The sequence below is a fragment of the Chanos chanos genome, chromosome 9 (assembly GCF_902362185.1).
Source record: "Chanos chanos chromosome 9, fChaCha1.1, whole genome shotgun sequence".
Taxonomy (NCBI): domain Eukaryota; kingdom Metazoa; phylum Chordata; class Actinopteri; order Gonorynchiformes; family Chanidae; genus Chanos; species Chanos chanos.
Window position 1 is genome coordinate 6,606,208 of NC_044503.1, and position 23,882 is coordinate 6,630,089.

Consider the following 23,882-nt stretch of genomic DNA (forward strand, 5'->3'; position numbering starts at 1 on the left):
GAGAGAGAGAGAGAGAGAGAGATGCGCTAGGCACTGCTTACGCCTCGTTGAGACGCACCGGGCTTGTCTGAGGCATAGAGCGGGGGGGGGGACTCTCTTTGCTTTGGCTACCTTCTTCCTTTTTCTTCCTCAGAGTGACTTAGCTCTCTTTTCAATGTTATTTATCCTCAAGGGAACGCCAGAGCTCCATAGATGACCCTGTAAATGTAAGTGGAGCCCGCAAGAGGGTTCCCGTGAGAGAGAAAGAGAGAGAAAGAGAGAGAGATAGAGAGAGAGAAAGAGAACGAGAGAGAGAGAACGAGAGAACGTGACGGTGAGCCTCCACCTACCTGTAGTTCCCCAGATGTCTCTTTTCATGCTCCTCCCGAGAGATCTGCTTGCGAACCTGGGCCAGTCTCTCTTTCTGAAACGAAACAGAAGAGGCAGAGTAAGGTAAAAAAAAAAAAAAAAAAGAAGAGGAAGAGGAAGAGGAAGACGAAGAAGTTCCCACTTTTGCCGCAGCATCGAACGATTCAATTGGTCCAATCTGAATAACAATGCGGCGCGGACGAACGACCCGTTCCCTATTAGAGACATCTTAATGAAGTCAGAGCCAGATGTCCAACAAAGAGCCGAACCGAAAAACAGCCCTTCTACCCTACTCTTGTTAATACCAGAAGACAATTCATAATTCATATGGATTTAACTCCCACGATCCAATTTTAATACATCAAAAACTATAATTGTGAAAAGGTCAGATGGTCAATTTGCGGCAGAGCGGTGGGGTGTCTCCAATTAAAGTCACTGATCTTTGCTAAATGCTTGAACATGCTCATTCAACTTAACCTGGAGTCAAGGCTTTCTGCCCGACGATGTATTTTAGCTTGCCCTTTGAAAATGCCACCTACATGCACCAATCTTCTGTTCATTCATCACTTCTTTTACAATAAGGGTTGATCAAAAGACTAATCAGGAGATGGAACAGCACACCTCCACAGCCTAGCCACTTAAGGGTTTCCAACGAAATGGTACGCCATGATTCAAAGCATGAATTATTAAATATCACACCGCCGTCTCACAGAATATGGTCCACTGCAGGGCCGCTTACTAAATGTGAAGAAAAACAAAAGTTTGCTACTCAAAAGGTTTTCTTGAAAACAACTCTTAGCGTACCAGTTCCTCTTTCCTCCGCTCCAGTGTGTGGCGCTGTTTTTCCCACTCGGTGGAGCCGGCCGAGAGTTTCTTCATCGAACCTTGGCCGTAGAGTCGACGTTGGGCCTCCGCCTTCTGCTGGGCCAGGTTTCGCCTTTTGTCGCTCGCTCTGGAGAGAATGAGGGAGAGGGGAAGGAGGAAAAAAGTGAACGAGAGAAAAGAACGAGAGAGAACGTTCGCACGTTTGCTGACCTGGAATTGAGCTTTCAAACATTCAAAGCCCTGCCCTCTCGGTAGAGTCTGCAGCCTTCTAGAGTCTAAAGCCTTGTAGAGTCTGCAGCCTTCTAGAGTCTAAAGCCTTGTAGAGTCTGCAGCCTTCTAGAGTCTAAAGCCTTGTAGAGTCTACAGCCTTCTAGAGTCTAAAGCCTTGTAGAGTCTAAAGCCTTCTAGAGTCTAAAGCCTTGTAGAGTCTGCAGCCTTACTTGCACCTCCACCCTGACTCCGTCCCTGCTCTTGCTCAGAAGTACTGGCAGACCTTTATTACACTGCTCAGTGACTCTTTCAATTTGAAGTTGCCTCGCGGACTCAGGGGTCACTCTGTGTGCTGAGTTCCTGGGGACTGGTTCCCTTTGACTCATGCATGGCACTCTTGGATTCTCCTCCTTTTTTTTCATTGAGTCGAGAGTAAAAAAAAAAACCAAAAAAAAAAACCACACAGTCAATGTACTCCCACCACTGGGGAGCACGCTGACTGAGGAGAAGGAGAAGAGAGCGATACATAACGCAGGTTCTGAAGATATACTGTCTGTTTAATGGGACTCTGTGTTTAGTGTCTGCGGGATTCAGATCTCGGTTTTCAGGTCTTTAGGACTAGCGTAAACATCTGGAGCGAATAAAGAAGAATTTAATGTGACAGTCTAAATCTCAGTGCATCTCTTCGTGTTACGCTCCAAAAGTGACAGAGAGGTACTGCTTTGAATTCACCTCCTGCTATGCCCTAATGTAGTGGCATTGTTAGTTTGGGCTATATTTAGAGGCGAAGGACGCGGAGGTGGGGGGGTTCCGAACCGACCAGAGGTCAGGTTTGAGATGATCAATCAACACGGTCTCTGTGCTGCCCTGTGGGACTTTCACAAACACACACACACACACACAAACAAATACAGATAGATATAGAACCAAGCACACAGACACACACACGTAGAAATCCACAAGACTACACAAATACACACAGAGGCACGAACGGAACGGTGGTGCCAACAGCAGATGCCAACAGAAAGGTGAACATCTATATACACACTCATGTGACCAGACACACACATACCCGGGCACAGACACAAACACACACACACACCCACACACACACACACACATACACACACACAGCCTGACTAAACAGAACCCAGAGAGCTCAGAGGCAGGACTCTACACAAAGCTTTTCTCTCTGTCTTTATTTTATTTTTTTATTTTCCCGAAAAGATTCCACAATGTAGCACACATTTACAAGGACTGTTAGCATCCCAACTCTCACAGCAGGTCCAATAAGCCCTCAATCTGAGATTTCCAAAATGTTCTCTACAAGGCATCGAACACGGCTTGAAATAACAAAGTCCACCTTCCACATCAAAGAATCCAAAGTTTCTGTTGTGAAATAAAGGGATCGATAGAATGTAAAACATTAAAAAGCTCTGGACTTCCTGACGCTGAAAAATGCTTTTTTGTTTAACTCTTTCTTCTCCACATCTAATGGGCCTCAGGAGAGACCGTTTGGCGCTGAGGTATTAAAAAAAGAGAGGAGAAAAAAACCCATATTTGCTAAGAATGTTGTTCCTTCGCAGCTTACCTGATGTTGAGGAGCTTGAGAGTGTTGAGTAGGACGCCCTTCTTCACATCATAATCAATTTTCTGATCTGTCCCAAAACTCGGAGCTCGATTGATCTGGAAGAAAAGGCGGAGGTTTTTTTTTTAAACTGTTTCTCGACCAAAAAAAAAAAAAACAAAAACCCCAAATCCCGAACAAACCTGACACACATCTGAAGAAACACTGTTTTTATTGTCTCATGGTTTGGAATGGAAAGGATGTATTGAGAGAGACACTTAGAGAGTTCCCTCCATGTGACCTTTCGACCCTGTCTGAAGGCATATCCTGCCCCGGATGGGGGGGGGGGTGTTCGGGGGCCACTGTCACTCGATCGTCCCGAGCACCCCAGCGTCGGTGACAGCGTTACGTCGGGCGTTCCGTCTGCCAGGGCTCCGCCCGACCTTTTCGCGCTCGGCTGAAAACCCGACCGGCCTGACCCGACACGCAAACCTCCTGGTCACATCTCTGAGGGAGCATTTCTAAGACCCGGGGGGGGGGGGGGAGCGTAGCTGAAAGAACAACCTGCAGATCCTCTAACGCCACACGGCAGCCTCCCCCACATCCGGCTTGTCCTGACCCCCCCCCCCCCCACACACACACACAATGAAAGGAGACGATAAAGTCCCACCCTTCCAAAGAGAAAACCTAACAATGACAAACCTCTTTTTGAAAGGAGCTGAATTCAGGTATGGAGGGTTATTTGTAACATGTCAGAATCAATTCTCTGCCTTGTCTCTCCACATGGCCTTGGAACTGTTAAGTGTAACAATAAGACTAAAAGTGGAGAGTTCTGATTGAATTGCTTGCTGTTGGAAAAACAGAGAGAGAGAGAGAGAGAAAGAAAGACAGAGACAGAGAAAAAGAGTAGTTAGAGTGACAGTAGCGATGGCCGTCGTTTAAGAGATGATCGGCTTTCAGCGGTGAAGCTAAGAGATAACCGTTTCAGTCATGCTCGCAACATTTAGTCACACACTTTATTATCTTTTCTTTTTTTTTTTTTTTTTTGTCTCCTAACAACAGGAACCCACAGCGCTGCTAGACCAGAGCATTTCATAAAATAAAATGCCAGATCTATGATATTTCTGCTCTGCCTGAGTAATTAAAATAACTTCTAGCCTATTCATTCCGCAGATCCGCGCAGACAAAGAGGGTTTGCCAAGGGGATCCAATTCCTTCTCCATTAGTCATTTGTCTCAAGATTTCTTTTTCGTCAATAACTTTAAAAAAAAAAAGGGGGGGGGGGGGGGTTCAAATTCTTTATCTCTTCTTTTCTTTATCTATGTATTGATTTAATTATATATATATATATTTTTGGAAGGAGCGTGAGAGTGATGGAGTGCTGGTCTGAGTTGTTTCTGGTTCTGTTTCAAAACACTCTGCAGCTTGACTGAAGGGGGGACTAGCTGCGCTGTGAATGCTGGGTGCAGGTCATTAAACGCAGGCAGAAGTCTAGTGCTTCAGAAATGAGCAGCACGACTTTCCGGGACTCCTGCGAAGCTCAACTGCAATGAGGGAGACGCACAAATCCTCCGCGGGCTCGGGCTAAATCTAACCCCGGCTTGGCCGTTAATCCCCATCACAAAGGTGGTTACTGATGTGTGCCGGGCTTAGGAGCAAGCTGTAAGATAATATTTACATCACAACTGAGCGGCAGGGGGGGTGAGTAACGGGAGAACGCCGGTTCTGAAATCAATGAATTTACTGTACCGGGCCCTAACCTCAGCCCGCCAGCCTCACGGGCCCCGACGAAAAAGGCCGCGCATCTGGCTCTCCGAACCGTTGGCCCCCCAGCCGCCACCGGCACCCCGCGTTTACCCCCGTCATACCGTTTCCGTTTTCCTTTTCCGTTTGATGGCGTTTCCATCCGTTCGCTCAAAGAGAAAAGTATCTTAAGCTCCTATTTGCAAATTCCCCCTTTCACACCTTAAATGGTAGGACATAAAAGATGACATTTTGAATCCGCATACTTCTCACTAAAACAAAGAGGAGGACATAGGGGATTGAACATAATGCTATAGCTCTCCGCTTAATCCGGACGTCCCTGCATCCTTCTTTCATTTTTTTTTTTTTTTCTTTTTTCTTTCCACCGTGATTCGAGGAGTCAATCTGTCACGGGAAGAGAAGCGCGGCTGGCAGCCTAGCAGGGCCTCCTCCGTGGAGGAAGTCAAGCCAGTCTGTGGCTAATGAACCCCAGTAGCCTTTAAAACCCTGTAGTGATTTCCTTAAGTGTCTCTGGCAGGGGCTTAAAGACTGCGCGTGAAGAGGCATTCAATAAAAACGTCAGATGAAAAGATTAAAATTGTCCTTTGATTCTCGTCAGAAAAAAAAAAAAAATGACATTTGGAAACGTATATGTGAAAACAGGAAAAAAAAAAAAAAACCACGCCGCGCCGCGTGCGAAGGCACACGTACACGCACACGCACACACACACACACACGTGGACACAAACTGGGCAAACCCTAACCTCACAGGTTCCATTTTCCTAGGCCAACATTTCATCCCTCCTTTCATTCCAATTAAGGCCTTGAGTTCGGCCTCCAGTCGAACGGTTCGCGTAGCTTTCTTTTTTCTTTTTTTTTGCACCTGGATATGACTTTGATGCATAAATAACCTGTCAATGCTATCTAAACCACTTGTGGAATGAAGCCTCAATAATTCACTGAGTGTGTATGAGAATGGTCCCATATGTATCATCCATTTGGGTTGAATTTTACTTTGATGTACAGAGGCTCTAATGATCTTGATTATTGCCCTTCCAGCTGTAACATGGGTCCAAGCAAGCGCTGAATTTACAATTTGAGCTGAGAATTCCTGTTGAGGAAATCAGAGGAAGGAAAAAAAAATTACAAGCGTAATATAACTCTTTCTGAGTTATAAAGCTGTTAAGATTCTAAGTAAATATTTGGAAGGGTGGGGGAAAAAAGGTGTCGTAAATGTATTGAATGGTTTGTTTTCAAACTTAATGACCTTTTGTGTTTTTGGGGGGGGGGGGGATTAACAGCAATATTCAAAAAGCTTGAATATGATGAATCACTCCGTAATATTACCCCGCGACACCATGTGACGTGAGTACAAACAAACTCTTCTTTCTCAAAATTCACAGGGACCAAAACACTCAAGGGTATTGGCGAAGTTCAACTGCTTTCAAAACGGCAGCCAAAAGCAAAGAGAGAGAGAGAGAAAGAGAGAGAGAGGGAGAGAGAGAGAGGGAGAGAGAGGGAGAGAGAGAGGGAGAGAGAGAGAGGGAGAGAGAGAGAGAGAGAGAGAGAGAGAGAGGGAGAGAGAGCATGTCAATGCAGCTGGATTCCCCAGCAAACTCCAGCTCCCGTTTCACGGCCGTTATCAATCACTGTTTTGTTCTTTTGTTGAATTTCGAGGGGCTAATTCCGACGCGGAAACCCAATACCCCCATTCCCTCTGTTCCCCACGGTAAAGGGCCAAAGAGTAGCGCACCCGAGCACTTGAGAGGTCTTGTGCTTCGAGCGTTTGGCGTGTTGTTCCAAATACGACGAGACGGCCAAGGCCAAACATACAGATACTCAGGACCGTCGCGCTGCTCCCGCGCTAATGACAAATGTCGAACGGTCAAACGGCAACACTAACGCTTTGCAGAAGTTTCTGGAACGTCGAATCTCGATGTTTGCGAAGCGTGTTGCTACTGTAAAAAAAAAAAAAAAAGGGTGGGGGGGGTAAAAAAGGAAAAAAAAAAAAGCAATTTAGCTTTGCTCTGATACAGATAAAGACAGACACATGAATAAATTCACTGCAATCATTTTCTAATAAACTAATTCAATTGAAGAGTCTTTCCGGCCAATAGCTAAACACTGCCATCTACAGTCCCCTGCCGGGGCCCTGAGTCAGACAGACTGTTGTATAGCTTAATCAAAGACAGAGATGGAGTGTTCAGGGGCCTCGCTCTAACGCATGAGGGAAAATAAAATCAAATAAATATGATAGAAATCTAATATAATCTGATCTTATGGGGTACTGCTGAATAATTTACTAAATACAAAGGAGGAAAACCAAACAGAAGTAAAAAGTTGTGAGCTTTGAGATTCTGTTTGATGAGTTTTTTTTAAGACGAATTTAACAAAATTTATGGTTCTTTCTTTCTTTATTTGTTTGTTTGTTTGTTTGTTTGTTTGCTGAATTTTTTGAAAACCTTACATAAAATTTGAACGAGAAATAATGGCATTAATAATAAGGATCCCCTTTTTCGTATATTGAAATCACTGTGATCTGCATGCGCAGGTTTCGTTTTCAAAATTCATCTGAACGAGTTCATCTGCATTTCTAGAGCATTCGTTTAGACAACGGCGCAACCGTCAGAAGTCGCCGCGCGGATTTCTTTTCTGGGAAACGACTGGTGCGTGGCTATGGGGGGGGGGTGGGTTTGTGGTCTGCATCTCGGATCCGTGTGTTGAGGGGAGAGGAAATGGCCGTCGTAATGCCGAAGAGAAGGGGAGAAGATCAGAAAGTTCAGCCGAGTGCACCATGAAAGAGGCCTGTTTGTTTACGCTCTCTGGTCCAGACCGTTTCCATTCACTCCCAGACGCAGAAAGAAAGGAAGTCTGGCTTGCATTGGCTTTCAGAGGGGGGAAAAAAAAAAAAAAAAAAAGGACAACTGAACTCATCTTGAAACAATCGGGTGGGGAGTGTGGCCCAAACCTCCGCGGGGGGCGGTCGGAGCCGTCACCATCCCAGGGCATGCTTGACCCATGTCTGCCTCATTAGCTGCCAATCACTCCCTTGCTCCGGAGCTCTGACAATTAGGCAGTAGCGTCCAACAAACAAAGTCTAATGACTGTGGCTGACTCTCACCACATTCAACACCTCTGTGTGTGTGTGTGTGTCTGTGTGTGTGTGTGTGTGTGTGTGTGGCAGTAGCGGTACTAGTAGTCACATACAAAAGCACTACCTATTTCTTCTTCTTACAAGATACACAAAGAGAGCGAACGCGCGTATCTGTGACAAAATATTTTTCTGGAATCTTCTTCTCTGGCGTTTTACAGGTTCAGTCTGTGTGTGCGAACACTCCGGATCCTCCTACACTCTCTGCGCGGATGAGAGAAACAGAGAGGGGGGGGGGGGGGGGTTTAAAGCTGGTTAAGATCAGAATGGTTGCGAGTGTTCCTGAGTGTTTGCCTTGAAGAGACAAGGCCGGTGATAGAGACAAGCCACCCGCCTCTGAGAAGAAAAAAAAACAACAACAACATGAAGACCGTCTCCCGGCAATTGTCCCACTGTCTAATTATTCCTCTGCACAGCAAATACTTGTTTCTTTTATTCAGAAAACCAGACATGTGTGGGGTTTTTTTTTTTTTTTTGGTGGCTTTTTTTTTTCTGTGTGCGTGTGTGTTTTTCAGGCTTAAAATCCACAAACAAGGAGTAACCTAGCTTTAACGAGGCCGAACGCGGCGAGTGGTCCACCGGCCCTTTGCTCGCGGAGGCGGCCGAAGCCCACCACAAATTCATAAAACAATAAACACCCCTCCCAGCCAGGTTCCAGCAGGATAGACACACCGAGTCATTTAAAGGGGCAGTTTGCATGTATATTCTCTCTCTCTCTCTGCGGCTCACTGTGCAGCCCTGCATATTTCTCCTGTACTCTCTCTTTACATTATTCGTCATGCCAGCTTAACAACTCCAGTGTGACCAGCTTCTGGAGAGAGTCGAAAAAAAAAGAGCGAGAGAGAGAGAGATAGCGAGAAAAAGACCCGAGGGCAAAGATATCGGGAGTTGCGGCACAACATTTGACTAATAGGTAAGGGCATCTTGAATGATTCCCCTTTGACCTCCCTGATCCCCTTTTTCCTATTGGCCAACCTCGCAAATCAGTAGCCAGCGTGGCAATTAGCCTGCCCAACAGTCACGGTCCCCAACGATTCCAGAGTTGAATAAACCCCTGGCAAACAGATCCAGATGACGTCCGGGGCAAAGTAATGAAAGTGAGGCCTCTCCGGTTACGCCAGTTTGTGTGTCACTCGGTGTAACCGGCCATGTTTTGAATGTCAATAGGGAGGTAGAAACCAGTGTTGAAAACCAGAGGAATTAAGATAAAGATCGCACAAAGACTGTCTTTCTCTCCAGCTCAGCAGAACGCTCACAAAGCAGCCCCGCTTGATGAGCCGACTGTGCGTCTTTGCCCAGGCCTTCCATTTTCTCTTGACAGACATCGAATTGGCGTTGGGTACTATTTGGCAGGTGTGTGTTTTTACAGAGGAAAAAAAAAAAAAAAAAAGCCTCCGTGGTAGTATTATTGCTTATTTTGAATATTATTTTCAAGCTCCACTGATTTTCCCCTTTGTGCCGAGTTCATTTGGAATTCTCTTAGCGACACAGCGAGAGTGGCGGTCTATTCAGCTACCTGGGTTTCAAAATCAGCACTGCTTTTGCTGTAGCTAACCGAACGTCTTGTCAAAACTGCGGCGACTTTTTTTCCGCATAATTACAAGATGTGAAGTGCAATCACGTTGTTTTCTTGAAAACGTAGGCCCCGGCTCAGACACACACAAAAAAAAAGAAAAAAAAAAGAAAGAAAGGGGAAAAAAAAAACAAAAACAAAAAAAATGAATCATATTTGACGTGTCTACATGATACCATCTACCTTTCCGAGCAGACGACATGCTCTGAATTTATTCAGCCTGAAGTTTCATTTCCTCATTAAGTTTTGCCAGAGTAGCCATGCTGTCTGTGTGAGGCAGAGGAAAAAGCCTTGATAACACCATCAGAGTCAGTGTTTAGCATCCGAGGCTCAGCCTAATCTGCACTGACACAAATAAGGTAACCTGAGATATGGAGTCTCCCAGGGAAAACATTTGCACAATGTTTATGGCTGGTTGGAAGCAGAACAAAAAACAAAAAAAAAAAAAAGAAAAACACTGAAGTCTTCAAAGAGTGTATCTGATATGCACTTATGTTTTTTTTTTTTTGAGAGAGAGAGGGTTTTGTTGTTGTCGTGTTTTGTTTCGTTTTGTTTTGTTTTTTCACACCTATGATATCAACAAAAATTTTGAGTTCTAAAAAAAAAAAAAAATTCTGCAAATGTTAGATCATAGCAGATTATAATTTCAATATGTTTGATTTTTTTTTTTTTTTTATGTGTTACTCAATCAATACAACCAAAATATTTGTCTCTGCTAAATCCTATTTAAATAATGAGTGGGGTAATGATAGTTTTGGCCACAGTGAAAATCATTCAATATAATTATCACAGTTATAATTACTAGTAATCGTACTAAAATGACCATTAGTATCAGTACTGTTGCAAAAAATAGATTTGTCATATCTTAACATGTACATTAATAAATAGTGAAAAATCAACAAAGTCTAACTGATTAGAAGCAGAGCAAATGTTATTTTTTTCTAAGGGTTACAAACCTTTGTGCGAAGACAGATGCACATTTTACATGCCTGTTTTACATATGGAAAAGTAAAAGTTAAAGTCAGACCAGTGTCTGTTTCACAGAGACCGTAGTTTGGCAATGTCTCTTGACTAATCACTCGAATTTGGGAATAAATGTCTAAATGTCTGCTGTTGTAAATGTAGCATAAAACAGAAACAGCGTGGGGGGGGGGGGGGGGGGGGGGGTGTTTGGTTTTCAAGGGTTTTTTTTTTGTTTTTTTTTGCTCCGTGGCAGAACCTGCGAGGATGTTAATTGATGGGACTTTTTGGTGTGCTGGTCTTAGTACTGAGGGATCATTATCAACCAAGTGTAACAACTGGATCTACGTCTGTTTGCAATGCAACAATGGCAGCAGTTTCAGAGCCCTGCACGAAGATTACATCTCTCATTCAACAGCAAAAAAAAAAAACAAAACCTTTGGAAAATCTCAAACGACGTTGAGACCTATTCCAAAATGATTTCGTTGACAGAAAGAAAAAAACGACAAAAAAAAAGAAAAACGACAAAAAAAGTCTCTATTTAAAATTTCAAGCTTTCAGTGAGTGATTTATCTTGGGGTTTGCGCAATGGTGAAAACAAATAATTATCCCAAAGGCATTTAACATCCTTGAGTCAATTTGTGTTTGGGGTGCGAGGAGGGGGGGGGGGGGGAGGTGTGTGTGTGTGTGTGTGTGCAATAAATAAATAAATAAATAAGAGGAGCACTTTGGGTTAAAGGATTTAGGTCATGGTTTAGCTGGCTGACATCAGCATGGTAAGACAGAAAAGCTGGGCTGGAGTTTTCGGCACACGGCGCTCTCGTAAAGAAAAGAAAAAAAAAAAAAAAAAAAAAGAACAGCAAGAGACTGACGGAGCTCGGTCGCTGGTAAGGCTACAGTCCTGACCTACATTTCTAATGAGAGACTGAGAGTATACACCCCCCCCCCCCCAACCCCAACCCCATCCCTTCATATTCTGTCATGTAGTGGAAGCTAAATCAGATCTTCTTTTTTTTTTATAGCAGTAGTCAAATCCAAATACATCGTATTATTTCCAAGTTTATCGTCTCGTCACACAAGTGCACTGCCTCAGATTTCAAAGGCAGAGAGGCGTGCTTTTTCTCTCTCTCTCTCTCTCTCTCTCTCTCTCTTTCTCTTTTTCTTGCTCCTTCTCTCTTTCTGGACAAACAATGTCAGCTGAGCACTCTGGACAGTGAAATATTTGGCCTGTTGTTGTTGTTGTTACTGATCAGCTAAATCTTCCCATCACCACAAATTCTCGAACTGCCAGCAGCAAAAAAACGCCTCAAATTAAAGAGCGACAGACTCATCGGCAGTGGCACACATAAGGCATTGCATGTTTGCACGGCGAAAGCTGTAAGTACTCCGTCCCAGATGTCAATGCTGAATTTAGCCTCTATTCATTTTAACAAAGCCAGGGAAACGACTCCAGTTTGGAACTCTAATCTGAACAGTGCTTCCATCCAAAACAAAACAAAAAAAACCACAGAAACAACAAACAAAAACAACAACAACGACAACCACCACAAAATCTCCCGAGCATCGCATTCACCTGCTTTTTTTGTTTTTTGGGGGGTTTTTTTTGGGGGGGGGGGATTCTGGTTTGGGGAACACTTAGTACAGAACAATATGAATCAAATGGGACTTTTCTTTCTCTCTCTCTCTCTCTCTCTCTCTCTCTCTCTCTTTTCTCTTTCATCTTGGCATGCACGTACCTCTAAGAGCCAGGGTTTGAGCTTACGGTCCAGAATGATGTCAAAGCCCAGCACTTCGAAGCAGACGCTGTCGCTCCCTGGTGGCTGGCCTGGGCGGCACATGCGATAGGCATGCAGGACGTGCGGCTCGGCCACGATCAGGGTCTTCACCACCAGCTCCTGCCAGCGAAAACACACACACACCGGCGCTAATCAGCGGCCAACCCTCGCAGAAAATTACACATCTCCACCGCACCCCCCCCCCCCACCCACCTTCTCTCTCCCCTCTCCTCTTTCCTCTCACAAGATAGCACCTACCGTCCATCAGTTACAGCGATGCCCAGCGGATACGGAGCTTCACGCTGGTTTGTGCACCCAGTGAATAATAGAAGGACATTAGCTCTACTCCTGCCTAATGGGATGTGGTCAACTAAATCTGTCACCCAGAGGCCTCTGCACAGTAATGCAGGAATGGATGACCTGAAACAGGCCCTGTGTTTCCTTATCAGTGCAGACACAGGACAGGGCACCCCCAGAGAGAGAGAGAGAGAGAGAGACAGAGAGAGAGAGAGAGAGAGAGACAGAGAGAGAGAGAAAGCAGACAGGTTTGTGTATGTATGGCAGGCAGACAGCCTACTCAGGGATGATAGCTGGGATCCTGCGGAGCTCCCAGCGCAGGAAGACCAGGCCAAGACTGGCAGGTACAAAAAGCCCAGCCAACAGCAGCTTGGGCACACATGTGTTCTCCGCAGGGAGACTGTGTGCGTGTGTGTGTGTGTGTGTGTATGTGTGCGTGCATGTGTGTGTGTGTTTGTGTGTGTGTGTGTGTGTGTGTGTGTGTGTGTGTGTGTGTGAAATGCCATAGCCTGGCAGCTGGAGGCTTAAAACATGAGAATCGCTGTCTGACCTTCAGTATTACTGAAGAACATGAACTTTACATCTAAAATGAATTAGAGCCGTTTGGTAAGTTGACGTACAGAATATATGGAGTGTTCAAGGTTTCAGAGTGGGTGACTGATGAAGTGGAAGGCAACGCGGCCGGTGAGAGGGAGGGAGAACAGACAGGTCTGAACGATGAGTCAAACAAAAGCCGAGCGCTGCGTTTACCTCAGGACAGAAAAGTTGTGCGTTCAGGAGAAAAAAAAAAAAAAAACAAAACAAAAAAAAAAAAACAACTGCAGGAAAACAGAAAGAAGAGATTCTTGCTGAGCGGAGCATGGAAGAGATGACTCGGGGGTCAGGGAAGGAGAGAAAAAGACCGAATCAAACAGAGGAGAGAAAGGATGTTAAAGGGCGGAAGTGGACGCGTCAAAACACATTGACAGGAAACGGAATCAATTTAGAGGTGATCTGAGAAAGCGAGGGGGGGGGGGGGACGGGGGTCATGAAGAGGAGCGCTGAGAGAGAGAGAGAGAGAGGGGAGTGAAAAAGGTGAGGTCTGCAGGGTATGGATAGAAAAATAAAAGCGGGAGGAGGACGAAAGCGGGAAAAAAAAATAATCACTGTAATCACAGAGAGTGTCAGAAGGGTAGAGGGTGAAAGAGCCATGCTAGTGTCAAGGCCCTGTCTTAAAAGAAGGTTCTGGAACAAGCTGAGATGTGAAGACCCGAGGGAAAAACGGAGCTGAACCGTCTGTGTTTTGAAAAAAAAAAAAAAAACCAAGAACGCCACAGTGGACGCACGCACACACACACACACACACACACACACAAACACACACAAACACAAACACAAACACACACACACAATAAAATATATAGGCTGAGAGAAGAAAGCAAAGAGAGTAAATAAAAGTCAGAAAAAGAGAATGACAAGTCAATATATGAAAATATCACATACGACAAAAAAAAAAAAAACACAACTGAAAGAGAACTCCTCGTGCAGAGCAAAGGTATAAACACACACAAAACGGGAGGAGGTGTCAAAGGCCGCGATTTAAAGACGCACAAAATACATTTTAAAACAATAAGACGAACCCAAACGGTTTTCAACTGTACTTCCAACAAGTATATTGCCTATTATTTTATTTTAAAAAAATCGTAATCAGGAGGGGCATGCTTACAGAGACATCGCCCCAGAATTTGGCCACGTCATAATCGTTGGTGCGAAGAAACTCGGTGAACCAGCCGATGGACCTCTTACTGCCTTTGTCGACGGTGTCGTCCCTTTCGAAGTTCTCGTTGTGTTTGTTAACGGAGTAGTTTGTCAAATGCATATACAGTTGACTCTGGAAGAGACGAGCACAATAAGACATGTTAGCGGCCCCCCCCCCCACGGACAGAGACTGGGCCTGTTCAGTCCCGTATAGAAAACCGACCATTCATAGACTGTAACTCTTGAGCTGACCGGATTAAACTTAGATTCACTTTAACTAAACCGTTTCTCATTTGACGCATCACCTGTCACTTTGGACTCACTGCTTACAGTCACGGTGACCGATGTCAAATTACAAAAAGAAAAAAGAAAAAAAAATTAAACATTCAGGACGAACTAAGGACTAATATTATGTTTTATATTCATAGCTCAGACAGCACGCCTCATGACTACAGCTGGAAGTGAGCTACTTATCTCTCAGGTTTCTGATCTAAATGATGCAATGATGGCAGTCCTGCACTCTTCCTCTGCCCATTAATCTTCTTAGCATGCATCACTCTCAGATGTCAGTCGGTGTGTAAGAGAATCGGACACGTGTGACAGAGTGGGCCGCAGCTGCTCCTCCTGGGGGATGTGGGGTTGGGGGTGGGGGTGGGGGGCGGCGCGTTCTCAATATTTCATCAGACATCTGCTTAGGCGCGGCCCAGAGCCTCACCAGGTTGGATTCGTTGGGAGCGTGGTACTTCTCCGTTCCCATGCGCACGAGGCCGTCGTTGTAGAGGAAGATCCGCAGGGGGTCGCACGACGTCACCAGGATGTAGATCCTCAGGTCGAACTTGTAGCCTTCGAGTAGGAACGGCTTGTCCAGGTACTCCTGCACGATGAAGTGATCTTGGGTCGGAAGCTTCTCGCAGTTCCGGATCAAAGAGATCCTGTCCCGGCCCCCCCCCCCCACCAAAAAAACCCGCAAAATTCATGGATTCAGTCCCAACGCACACAAAAAACACACACAAAAAACACACACACAGTCAAAACATTCAGCCAAAAAAAAAAAACCACATACATATTTAAGATGCTGTTCGCGGCCAGTTTTAAATGAACCTCTGGATTATAACAGCGGAGACCTGGATGGAGCTTTCTGGTCCTTCCACTGGGGCCGTGGTCCCTGACTATGTACAGGTTAATGAGAACAGACGTTCTGGTCCATTTCAAACTCTACAATCATTTATTTGCTTTGGAATCTTGTCACTGGTACTCAAATTTTATAGTACGCAGGCTGTAGCATACGCGCAAATAACTAAAAAATATGGAGAACCGAGGGTGGAGATGTTTTATAAACAGTGCACCTTAGAAAAACCTTCTTGGAGGTGAAATAAACGGCCATCAGACAGAGTTAGCTTAATTGGTAACATGCCTCTCCTGCCCAACCCGCTCCCCCCCCCTCCTCTGTTTTATATGAGACCAAAATGTTTAGCCTAGACCGTAACTCCCCTGGTAGAAAGGCAGTGAGCCACAAAAGGGGGGGTGGGTGGGTGGGTTTGGTGGTGGTGGGGGGGGGGGTTATGCTTTACGGTTTGTCTATTCTGGGACTTATTAGACCTACCAATGTCACTGTTCTCGTGCTGTGTTTTAAATTGAAAAAGACTTTTTTTCCTTTCTCCCCCCCCCCCCATCAAATGGCACACATTTTGCACCTGCTTTCTCTTAAAAGAATGCAAAGCCTCTCCCTAAAAAAAGAAACCTAATGTTGAAGCTTTAAATTGCTTTTTTTTTTTTTTTTTGTAGCTAGAATACTATGCAGTTTTGTAGCGACTAAAATCTTTCATTTTAGGTTTCAAGTGCAAGCAGGTTCGGTATCCTAGAAATACTAAGGCAGCTTTTCGCTTCACAATTCCTCACATCCGAGTGAAATATTCGTTTTCCTAGGAAATATTTTAGAAAAATGTTAACCATACATACATAAAAACGTGCGTGAATATGACGAATTACTGTCTTGTGAGGATAATATTCTTTCGATAGTTAGAGTCAGTCGACTATGCATTAGCTGTTAGCACCAATGGGGAAGGCAATTCTGTATTCTCTACTATCAGTAGCAGCTCAGTGAAGATGGGTTAGTGTTTCTTTGAAAGCTATAGCGGGACGTGGACAGGGTTAAAACAGTTTTCTATGGTGGCACTGAATCATATGCTATGATGGATGGGCGCTGATGTAGGGTAATCAAAACCCACTTTCTCTGGCTGTTTAATTTGGCATCAGAGGGGGGATTTTGCATTTAAGCCCTGACACTTTTTAACAAGCTTCAGTTCAGACACAAACAATAACTTCATTTAGTTTTCAGACCGAAAATAAATTATGGAGGAAGATATAACTTAATTTCCTGCGTCACGCTGCGCGTTTTTCAAATTTAATCTCGGGAGTCCCTCTCCAAATGGCCGAGCTAAACTCATCATCTTTCACTTTTTTTAATGTATTGCAATAATTCAACCATTGATGACTTTTATTTTTAATAAATGCCAGCTTACTGTAGCATACGACCATAAGTAATGCTCGCATACCTGAGGAACAACAAAAAAAAAAGAGAGAGAGAGAGAGAGAGAGAGAGAGAGAGAGAGAGAAAAACGCCTCATCTCTCAAAGCCATAAGCACTTCAATACCTCCATCTATTGGTGTCACACTGAAATACACTCCTAACCTATGCCAGCGAGTAGACAATGACAGTTGCTCCTTTTTAGCTAAAAAAAAGCATTTACATTTTTCTTCCCCGTTTAACTTTAAAAGTACATAATAGCCACGTTTCTTTAACCGATAGCAGCGATAAAAAAAACAAACAAAAAAAAAACCAAAACTAAGGCTGAATGACTAATTTACTCTTATATCTCACAATTTACGTTCCAAATCCGCTAGCGTTAAATTACCTCAAAGTGTGTTTGCTTTGTCTCACGGCGCTTCGGATTTGGGCCAACGTAAACACGCTAAGAGTTCATTTAACGCCGGGCGAATTTACCATACGTCGTTAAAATACGCAACATACGTCTCTGCTTCCTAATCGTCCGGCCTGAACCCATCATTTAACTGTCAATGGCTTCGCAAAAAAAAGACGACCCGGAGAGCGAGCGGGCCGTAAGAGCCCGGACGGTTGTGCTATTTATAGTCCGGCCCGGTCGCCGCGGGCGCTGGAATAGGTGACTTCATAATCACACAGCAGGTCCTTCAGGGGAGAATGGACTGACTGTTCCTGTGCCCTTGTGCTGTGGATTTATGGTGTGAGAAATGAAAATGAGGCCTACTACAAGAATGGCCCTCGTCTTTTTTCTTTTTTTTTTTCCCCTAGAATTACTCGATTTAGCCCCAGCCCGTTATTTCCATAGCAGCTTGTGTCAGCCTCATCTCTCTCTCTCTCTCTCTCTCTCTCTCCCTCTCCCTCTCTTGCCAGGCCGGGCCGGAGTCAGTCGAACGTGCTCGGCTGGAGGGCACTCCGCTTTCCGGCCGACGACCTACCCGTGACCCATCGCCCCGTTGGCCGGTTTCACGATGAACGTCTTTTGCTTTCGTTTCCTCCGCAGCTCCTTCACGTAGTTCTGGAACTGGGTGTACTCGGCCGGAAAAATCCAAGTTTTGGGAATAAAGCTGTACTCCTGAGGCTGGGTTTTAATCATTCTAAATAAGACAAGGGGGAAGGAGAACAAAAAAGAGAAAGAGAAAGAGAGAAGAAATGAGAGAGAGAAAAAAAGAACAAGGGGAAAAGACTGTTCCTCAAGGCTCGCTAAAACTCTTTACCAGGCATTCACCTATGTAAAAGTATCTTGTGTTAAAAAGAAAAAAAAGAAAAAAAAAACACAAGTAGGAACAAAATTCTTTCTCTGTCGTAATGCTCCGAAACAGCTTACTTTGCCATATTCCTCGCCAGGCAGTCTTTCCGGCAGATTTCGCCCATTCCGGGGAAATGGTTAATTCTCTGCGGTTTAGATAGGAGAGTATAACAACATTGTTAGGGTCATTATATTATTCACCTCCTCCGCAAAAAAAAAAAAGAAAAAAAAGAAAAAAGAAACATAAAAGCAAAAAAAAAAAAAACTTGAAGTGATACTGCAATGTTCTGACATTTATGCCCAATTACGGACTCAAAACAAAAGGTGATTGTGAGACCTTTCCTCACCCTTATTTAGTTTACCACATTGTTTTTAATTTAAAAAAGACGATCAATCTCGACTCCAAGGGGTAAGGTAATTGGTTCTGCTTCACAGCCCCTGCAATTGTAGGCAGTGACAGATGAATGAATTGCTTTGAATGCAAGGAAGGAGAAAAAGCAAAAAAAAAAAAAAAAGGGAAAAAAAAAAAACGGGTTTCTGTATTCTTTGACCAAATGAGCCTGAACAACGGCACTAATTAGGCTCATATGAACTGCGGCTTGACAGCAAACTTTCAGGGGTAAGTCAGACAAGAGCAGGGGGGTGGGGGGGGGGGGGGGGGGGGGATAAAATAAAATAAAGCCGAGAATGTGCCTTTTTTTTTTTTTTTTTCGTTCCCGGAGTCTGAGAGGAATCCGTGATCATCCGGATGAGACAGCTGTAATTAGGACAGGAAGACAGGAAAACTCACACAAATTCTCCGAGGGATGGGCCACATGTGGGAAAGATGCCGTGAGAGAGGGGGAAAAAAAAATCAAAACCAACTATTTGTTTTGGGGTTCGCCTCCCCCCCCCTCCCCTCTCCATTATAACATTTTTTTTTTTTAAACAAAAGGAATAAAGAGTCACTAAAGAAAGAGCTATCGAACATTAAGGAAAGGAGGGGAGCGGTTTACTGCAGAAACGTGTGTCGCTTTCCATTGACCCGAACTAAATAAACCTGATTGTACAATAACCTCATTGATCATTGCTGCTGTATGTAATCTGGGAATGCACTGAAAGGCCGTAATATCCTGGGAAAAGTAGCTGGGAACCAGAGTGAACTAAGATGCTTTTAAAAAAAAGAAAACACCCATGAGGCCACTTTGTTAAGAACACTTGATTCCCCTGATACTTGACTGGCTGCTTGAATTCAGGGCTGTGCGAGTCCCTTAATGAATGACTTATGGAAAAGATGGATGGTAAATTGCATTGAGGTCATTAACACTATGCTTCAGAGTTGCAGATTCAGAGAACTTCCTGTACACCTAGACCAGTGGTTAGAAAGCAAACGCTTCACACCCCTATTAAAATTAACCTATTTTTAGAAAAGAGAAAAAAAAACCACTGTTATATTCTATGATATCTTTAAACAACAACAAAAAAAAAACACACTGCAGGTGTTTGACTTTCCCCTCCTGCATGTTGATCTGGGCTTTTTGAAGATGGTGACTACAGGTTTAAATTGACTGACAACGGGGCAGGGGAAGTTGACAGGGCTGTTGCTTTGGGAGACCTGGAGGACCTAGAAACCCCAGAATGCCCTCTGTTTCTCCTCACCAGCGAAGGGAGGTGCAAGCGGTGGAGCGAGAGTGCAGAGTGGCTGGAGACTCCACACACAAAATGAAAAAGCCCTTGCTCTCTCTCTCTCTCTCTCTCTCTCTCTTCCCTTGCAAAATACAATGCTGGCAGCTAAGCCTTTCACCTTGACTGACCTTCAACAATTCACCATGTGGTGGTCACCTGAAATAACACAAAAGGGGGAAAAAAAAAAAAAAAACATTGCAAAGGCCAACAGAGGCTCAAAGTCACCTCTTTTGACTAAACTGTCTTGCGACCTAATTGCAAATAATGTTGCAAAACTGTTTTTTTTTTTTTCTTTTCTTTTTTTAAAGATAATATGGATATTATCGGAGCACCCTTGGCGACTCGCTTCGCTAATTTGTGAAAAACTCATACACTTTTTTTCCCTTATGAAGAAACCAGGCAGAATTGCTGCTATTGCTTTTTTTTGGTCCCCAACTGTCTAAACTGTTTTAGAAAACATCAGTTACAGCACATATGTTACACCAGGCTACACCACAACACAAACCTCCCACTGCTTGCTTTTGTCATAGCGGAGGCAACCCCTTCACTATAAATGACACTATAAATAAGTGTTTCTTTCCCGGGAAAAATCAGAAATGCATGGAGACAGGTCCGTACCTGGTAATTCCTGAGCTCGGCGATTTTCTCGTGCTGCACGGCGGAGTCGTTCCAGATCAGGTTCGCCGTCTCGTCCTCGTCTCTGGTTTTCAAAAAGGCCATTTCGCTGATCGCCAGACGCACTGAGAGAAAGACGGGAACAATCCCGTCCCGCCGTGAGTCCATTAACATCCACACAAGTCAGAAACGTCTCCCTCTCTCTCTCTCTCTCTTTTTTTTTTTTCAATTAACCGAACTTCTCAAAAAAAAAATATAAATCCCCCCCCCCCCCCCAAAAAATAAAAAATTCAGTGATTAAAAATGTGAATGAATTAAAAAATGTTACACATATAAAAAAATGTAAAAAAAGAAAACGAAAAACCCTCGGATAAAAAGATTTTAGCTGCTTGATGGGTTTCTCTTGATTATCTCTGCTTGTGTAACAACAAGGTGTTTGAGTTTTTTTAGATCTCCTAGATCAAAGGTTCAGAGCAATATTTACCATGGTTGCAATGGCTGCTCTGCAGCTGCTAATGCCTTTTCAAAAAGATAAATTAATGGTCTATAATGTATTCAAATCCCAATGGAGACTGAAAGTATGAGAGATAGGTGGCCGACGCATTTAGACATTAATCCAATAACTATTCATTATTCAGCGACTAATGAAAAATTCATTTGCCTGAACGAAACAGGGTATTACTTATTTCTTGACTCCTCAAAACCTAGAAGATGCCATACTTAACGTAGTGTAATTGCAATATTGCATTTTTGTTGTTGTTGTTGTTGTTGTTGTTTGTCTCAATGTGTGGCGATAAGGCCAACCTCTGCTCCGTGGGAATTTGGAAAAGCCATCGCAAACGAATGATTAGGCAGGACAGGGTACCCGAAACAACTCACTGTGAGCGGTTTGTTACCCCATTTATTAATCCATCACTGTTTTAACCTCTGCGTGTCATGATCAAACACGCGGCCCGCGGCCCAATTAGCTCCACGCTGGGAGAAGTGGGGCTTCGTGTCGGGTAAATGTTTGTTTGTGATGGCGCCTGCGGTTCTCCAAAGGAAAACAGACACTGCTGGTCATGAAGTGAGTCCACCGACTTTTACAATCGCAATTATTCATTTAAACCCCTGGGATTGCGAAAGCTAATTAAGACTTGAAGGCTTTGCATTTTATACTTGAACATACATGATGTATACTTTCAAAATACGATGCTGCTTTGCGTGAACAAACATACCAGTCTTTACAATTCACTCAGTATGAACCCCAAAATATACATGACAAAAACAATCCTGATGAATGCAATTAGTATATATATATGTGTATATATATATATAAAAAAAAAGATAAGGATAAAATGAGTGTAGTTTTGGCCATGCCAGGATTAGGGAGGAGTGTGTGTGTGTGTGTGTGTGTGTGAGAGAGAGAGAGAGAATGTTTAGGGTTGCGTGAGTCATTTTGCAGGGTTAAAAGGGCCCGTGCTTGGCGTATTATACCTATCTCATATTTGGTTCCTGCCACGTTAGCTGTAATGGTTCCCTTTTTCTTCTTAGTGCGGACCTTTCTCCTCCCGCCATTCTGATAGGGCAACGCAGATGGCACATTCACGGAGGGTGTTCCTTGATCCTCTGTGGGTTCCCCCAAGTAGATTAGTGAACGAAGGAGGGGGGGGGGGGTTAAGCAGTGGGTTAGACATACACAGTGCTACTACAGAAAAGGCACATTTGCAAATAAATTGGAAACAAAAAGAAAAAAAAAACTAAGCGAGAGAAGCCGTGCTCTGTGTTGCTGGAGGTGACCTTATATTGTCATTCAGTGAGCGTAAGAGCAACATCGGGGCAAAGTTTTGCTGTTGTTGTTTTTTTTTTTTCTTTTTAAATGCAGGTGTAGTGAAGTAATCGCCCGTGTCGGGCCTCGGACAACGATGTCTCACTCACCTCCATCATTGGGGAAAGAGGGCATGTCAGAGGGCACAGAATCAAAGGGCGGAGCGCAATTCTCTGCCAGGCTCGTGAGACGTCCAAACCGCCTGCTGCCCCCCCCCCCCAAAGATCTACTTTCTCTTTCCTGTCTTTGCAAAAGTCGTTACTCCCGGAAGCAGGATCATTGGGCCTTCTCCCTCAGTTCTGAGCTAGCGTCTGCATGTGTGTGTGATTGTGTGTGTGTGTGTGTGTGTGTGTGTGTGTGTGTATGTGTGCGTGCGTGCGTGTGTCTGTGTGTGTGTGTGTGTGTGTGTGTGTGTGTGTGCGCGTTCGTGTTCGTGTGTATGTGTGTGTGTGTGTGTGTGTGTGTGTGTGTATGGGAGTAGGTGAGGGAGTCGGGAACAGGTGGAGGGGGGGGGATCGGGTGTTTTTCTTTCGTAGAGCGTAGACACAGTGCATTTACAACACAGCTGAATGATGGGTATCTGGCCCGTCTGCAGAGAGAAAGAAAAAAAAACAAAAAAAAAACAAGTTCTTTAAAGCTGAAGAAACGGCGCGGGGCAGAGCTGAAGGCTACCGACTAAACGCACTGGTAACGCGGGACGTCCATTTGATGTGCCAATCAAACCACTCTAAAACATATCAATCAATGTGACAAGCAGGCTTTCACCAAAATGAACTTCTTTTGACAATGATGTATGTTCTGGCCCAATCCAGGGTCTTGACAGTGCCTTTAGCGGTGTTTAAGACCAGATGAGAACAGTCCACAGAGAGCAGTCTGATTGGTCGAACATTAATGCAGCAGTCTAATGAATGCTTTGCCTTCATCTCCGTAACATCCCACAGCTCAATTTACTCCATCTCTGTCTGTAACCTGTGTAATAAGTCCAAATGCCCCAGGTGATAGGCTAAATCTTGATTTGTTTTAATTTGATCTGGGTATACCAAATCCATGTGCATGCTGAGCATGTTAATAATAAATACTCCAGTCTCTCTCCAAATTGTATTTTTGGGAAAAATAGAATTTAAAAAAAAAAAAACTGCCAATGCAGGCACTGTGTGCATCAGCAGAGATCAACAGTGACCTCTAGTGGTCAATTTTGACATGTGAGAAAATTAAGGATAAATACACCCAGTCACACACACACACACACACACGCACATACACACACATGCATACGAACTTAACACTTTTACATTAAAAAGCTGGAAGCAACAGAACAAAGTAACTTTCCCTTCTTCGACCAAACCAGGAAAGTATATTGGCACACACACACACACACACAAACAAACACACACAAACACACACACATAGACACACACACACACACACACACACCATACACATCATCTAATTTCTCAGATAAACGCGTAATCCACAGACACACACACACACACACACACATACACAGACACACACACACACACACACACACGAAAGGCCGGCCTGTCCTTCGTGTGGGTGATGTCACAGAGGGAGGACACAAAGAGCAGTATCTGAGGGGCACTGATGAGCTGGTTGCTGAGTCCAGCCCCTCCCCTGGGTGGTGTTCTGTTCAGCATTCTCCGCCCGGACACTGTCCTCTGGAGCAGCTTAATCCATTCACTCCGAAATCCATTAACTCTCCGCGGCCCAACCACCCCCTCTCCCCACAAACAGCCCTTCCCACACACCCCCCCCCCCACACACACACACCCTCCGCCT

The 23,882-nt window shown here is 44.3% G+C and overlaps 1 protein-coding gene across 1 annotated transcript in view; it reads right to left on the minus strand.

The window, feature by feature from the left end:
* ttll7 (tubulin tyrosine ligase-like family, member 7) overlaps positions 1 to 22,410 on the minus strand; it is a 39,812-nt gene extending 17,402 nt beyond the window's left edge. The window contains exons 1-11 of the mRNA XM_030784026.1: positions 22,193 to 22,410; positions 21,752 to 21,883; positions 20,279 to 20,400; positions 18,074 to 18,141; positions 17,685 to 17,843; positions 14,902 to 15,118; positions 14,155 to 14,319; positions 12,114 to 12,272; positions 2,975 to 3,069; positions 1,153 to 1,300; positions 330 to 403 (exon numbers count right to left, since the gene is read on the minus strand). Coding sequence (XP_030639886.1) covers positions 330 to 403; positions 1,153 to 1,300; positions 2,975 to 3,069; positions 12,114 to 12,272; positions 14,155 to 14,319; positions 14,902 to 15,118; positions 17,685 to 17,843; positions 18,074 to 18,141; positions 20,279 to 20,400; positions 21,752 to 21,883; positions 22,193 to 22,217 — 1,364 coding nt within the window. The 5' untranslated portion in view covers positions 22,218 to 22,410. The remainder of the gene's footprint in view (positions 1 to 329; positions 404 to 1,152; positions 1,301 to 2,974; positions 3,070 to 12,113; positions 12,273 to 14,154; positions 14,320 to 14,901; positions 15,119 to 17,684; positions 17,844 to 18,073; positions 18,142 to 20,278; positions 20,401 to 21,751; positions 21,884 to 22,192) is intronic.
* Positions 22,411 to 23,882: the final 1,472 nt, after the last annotated feature.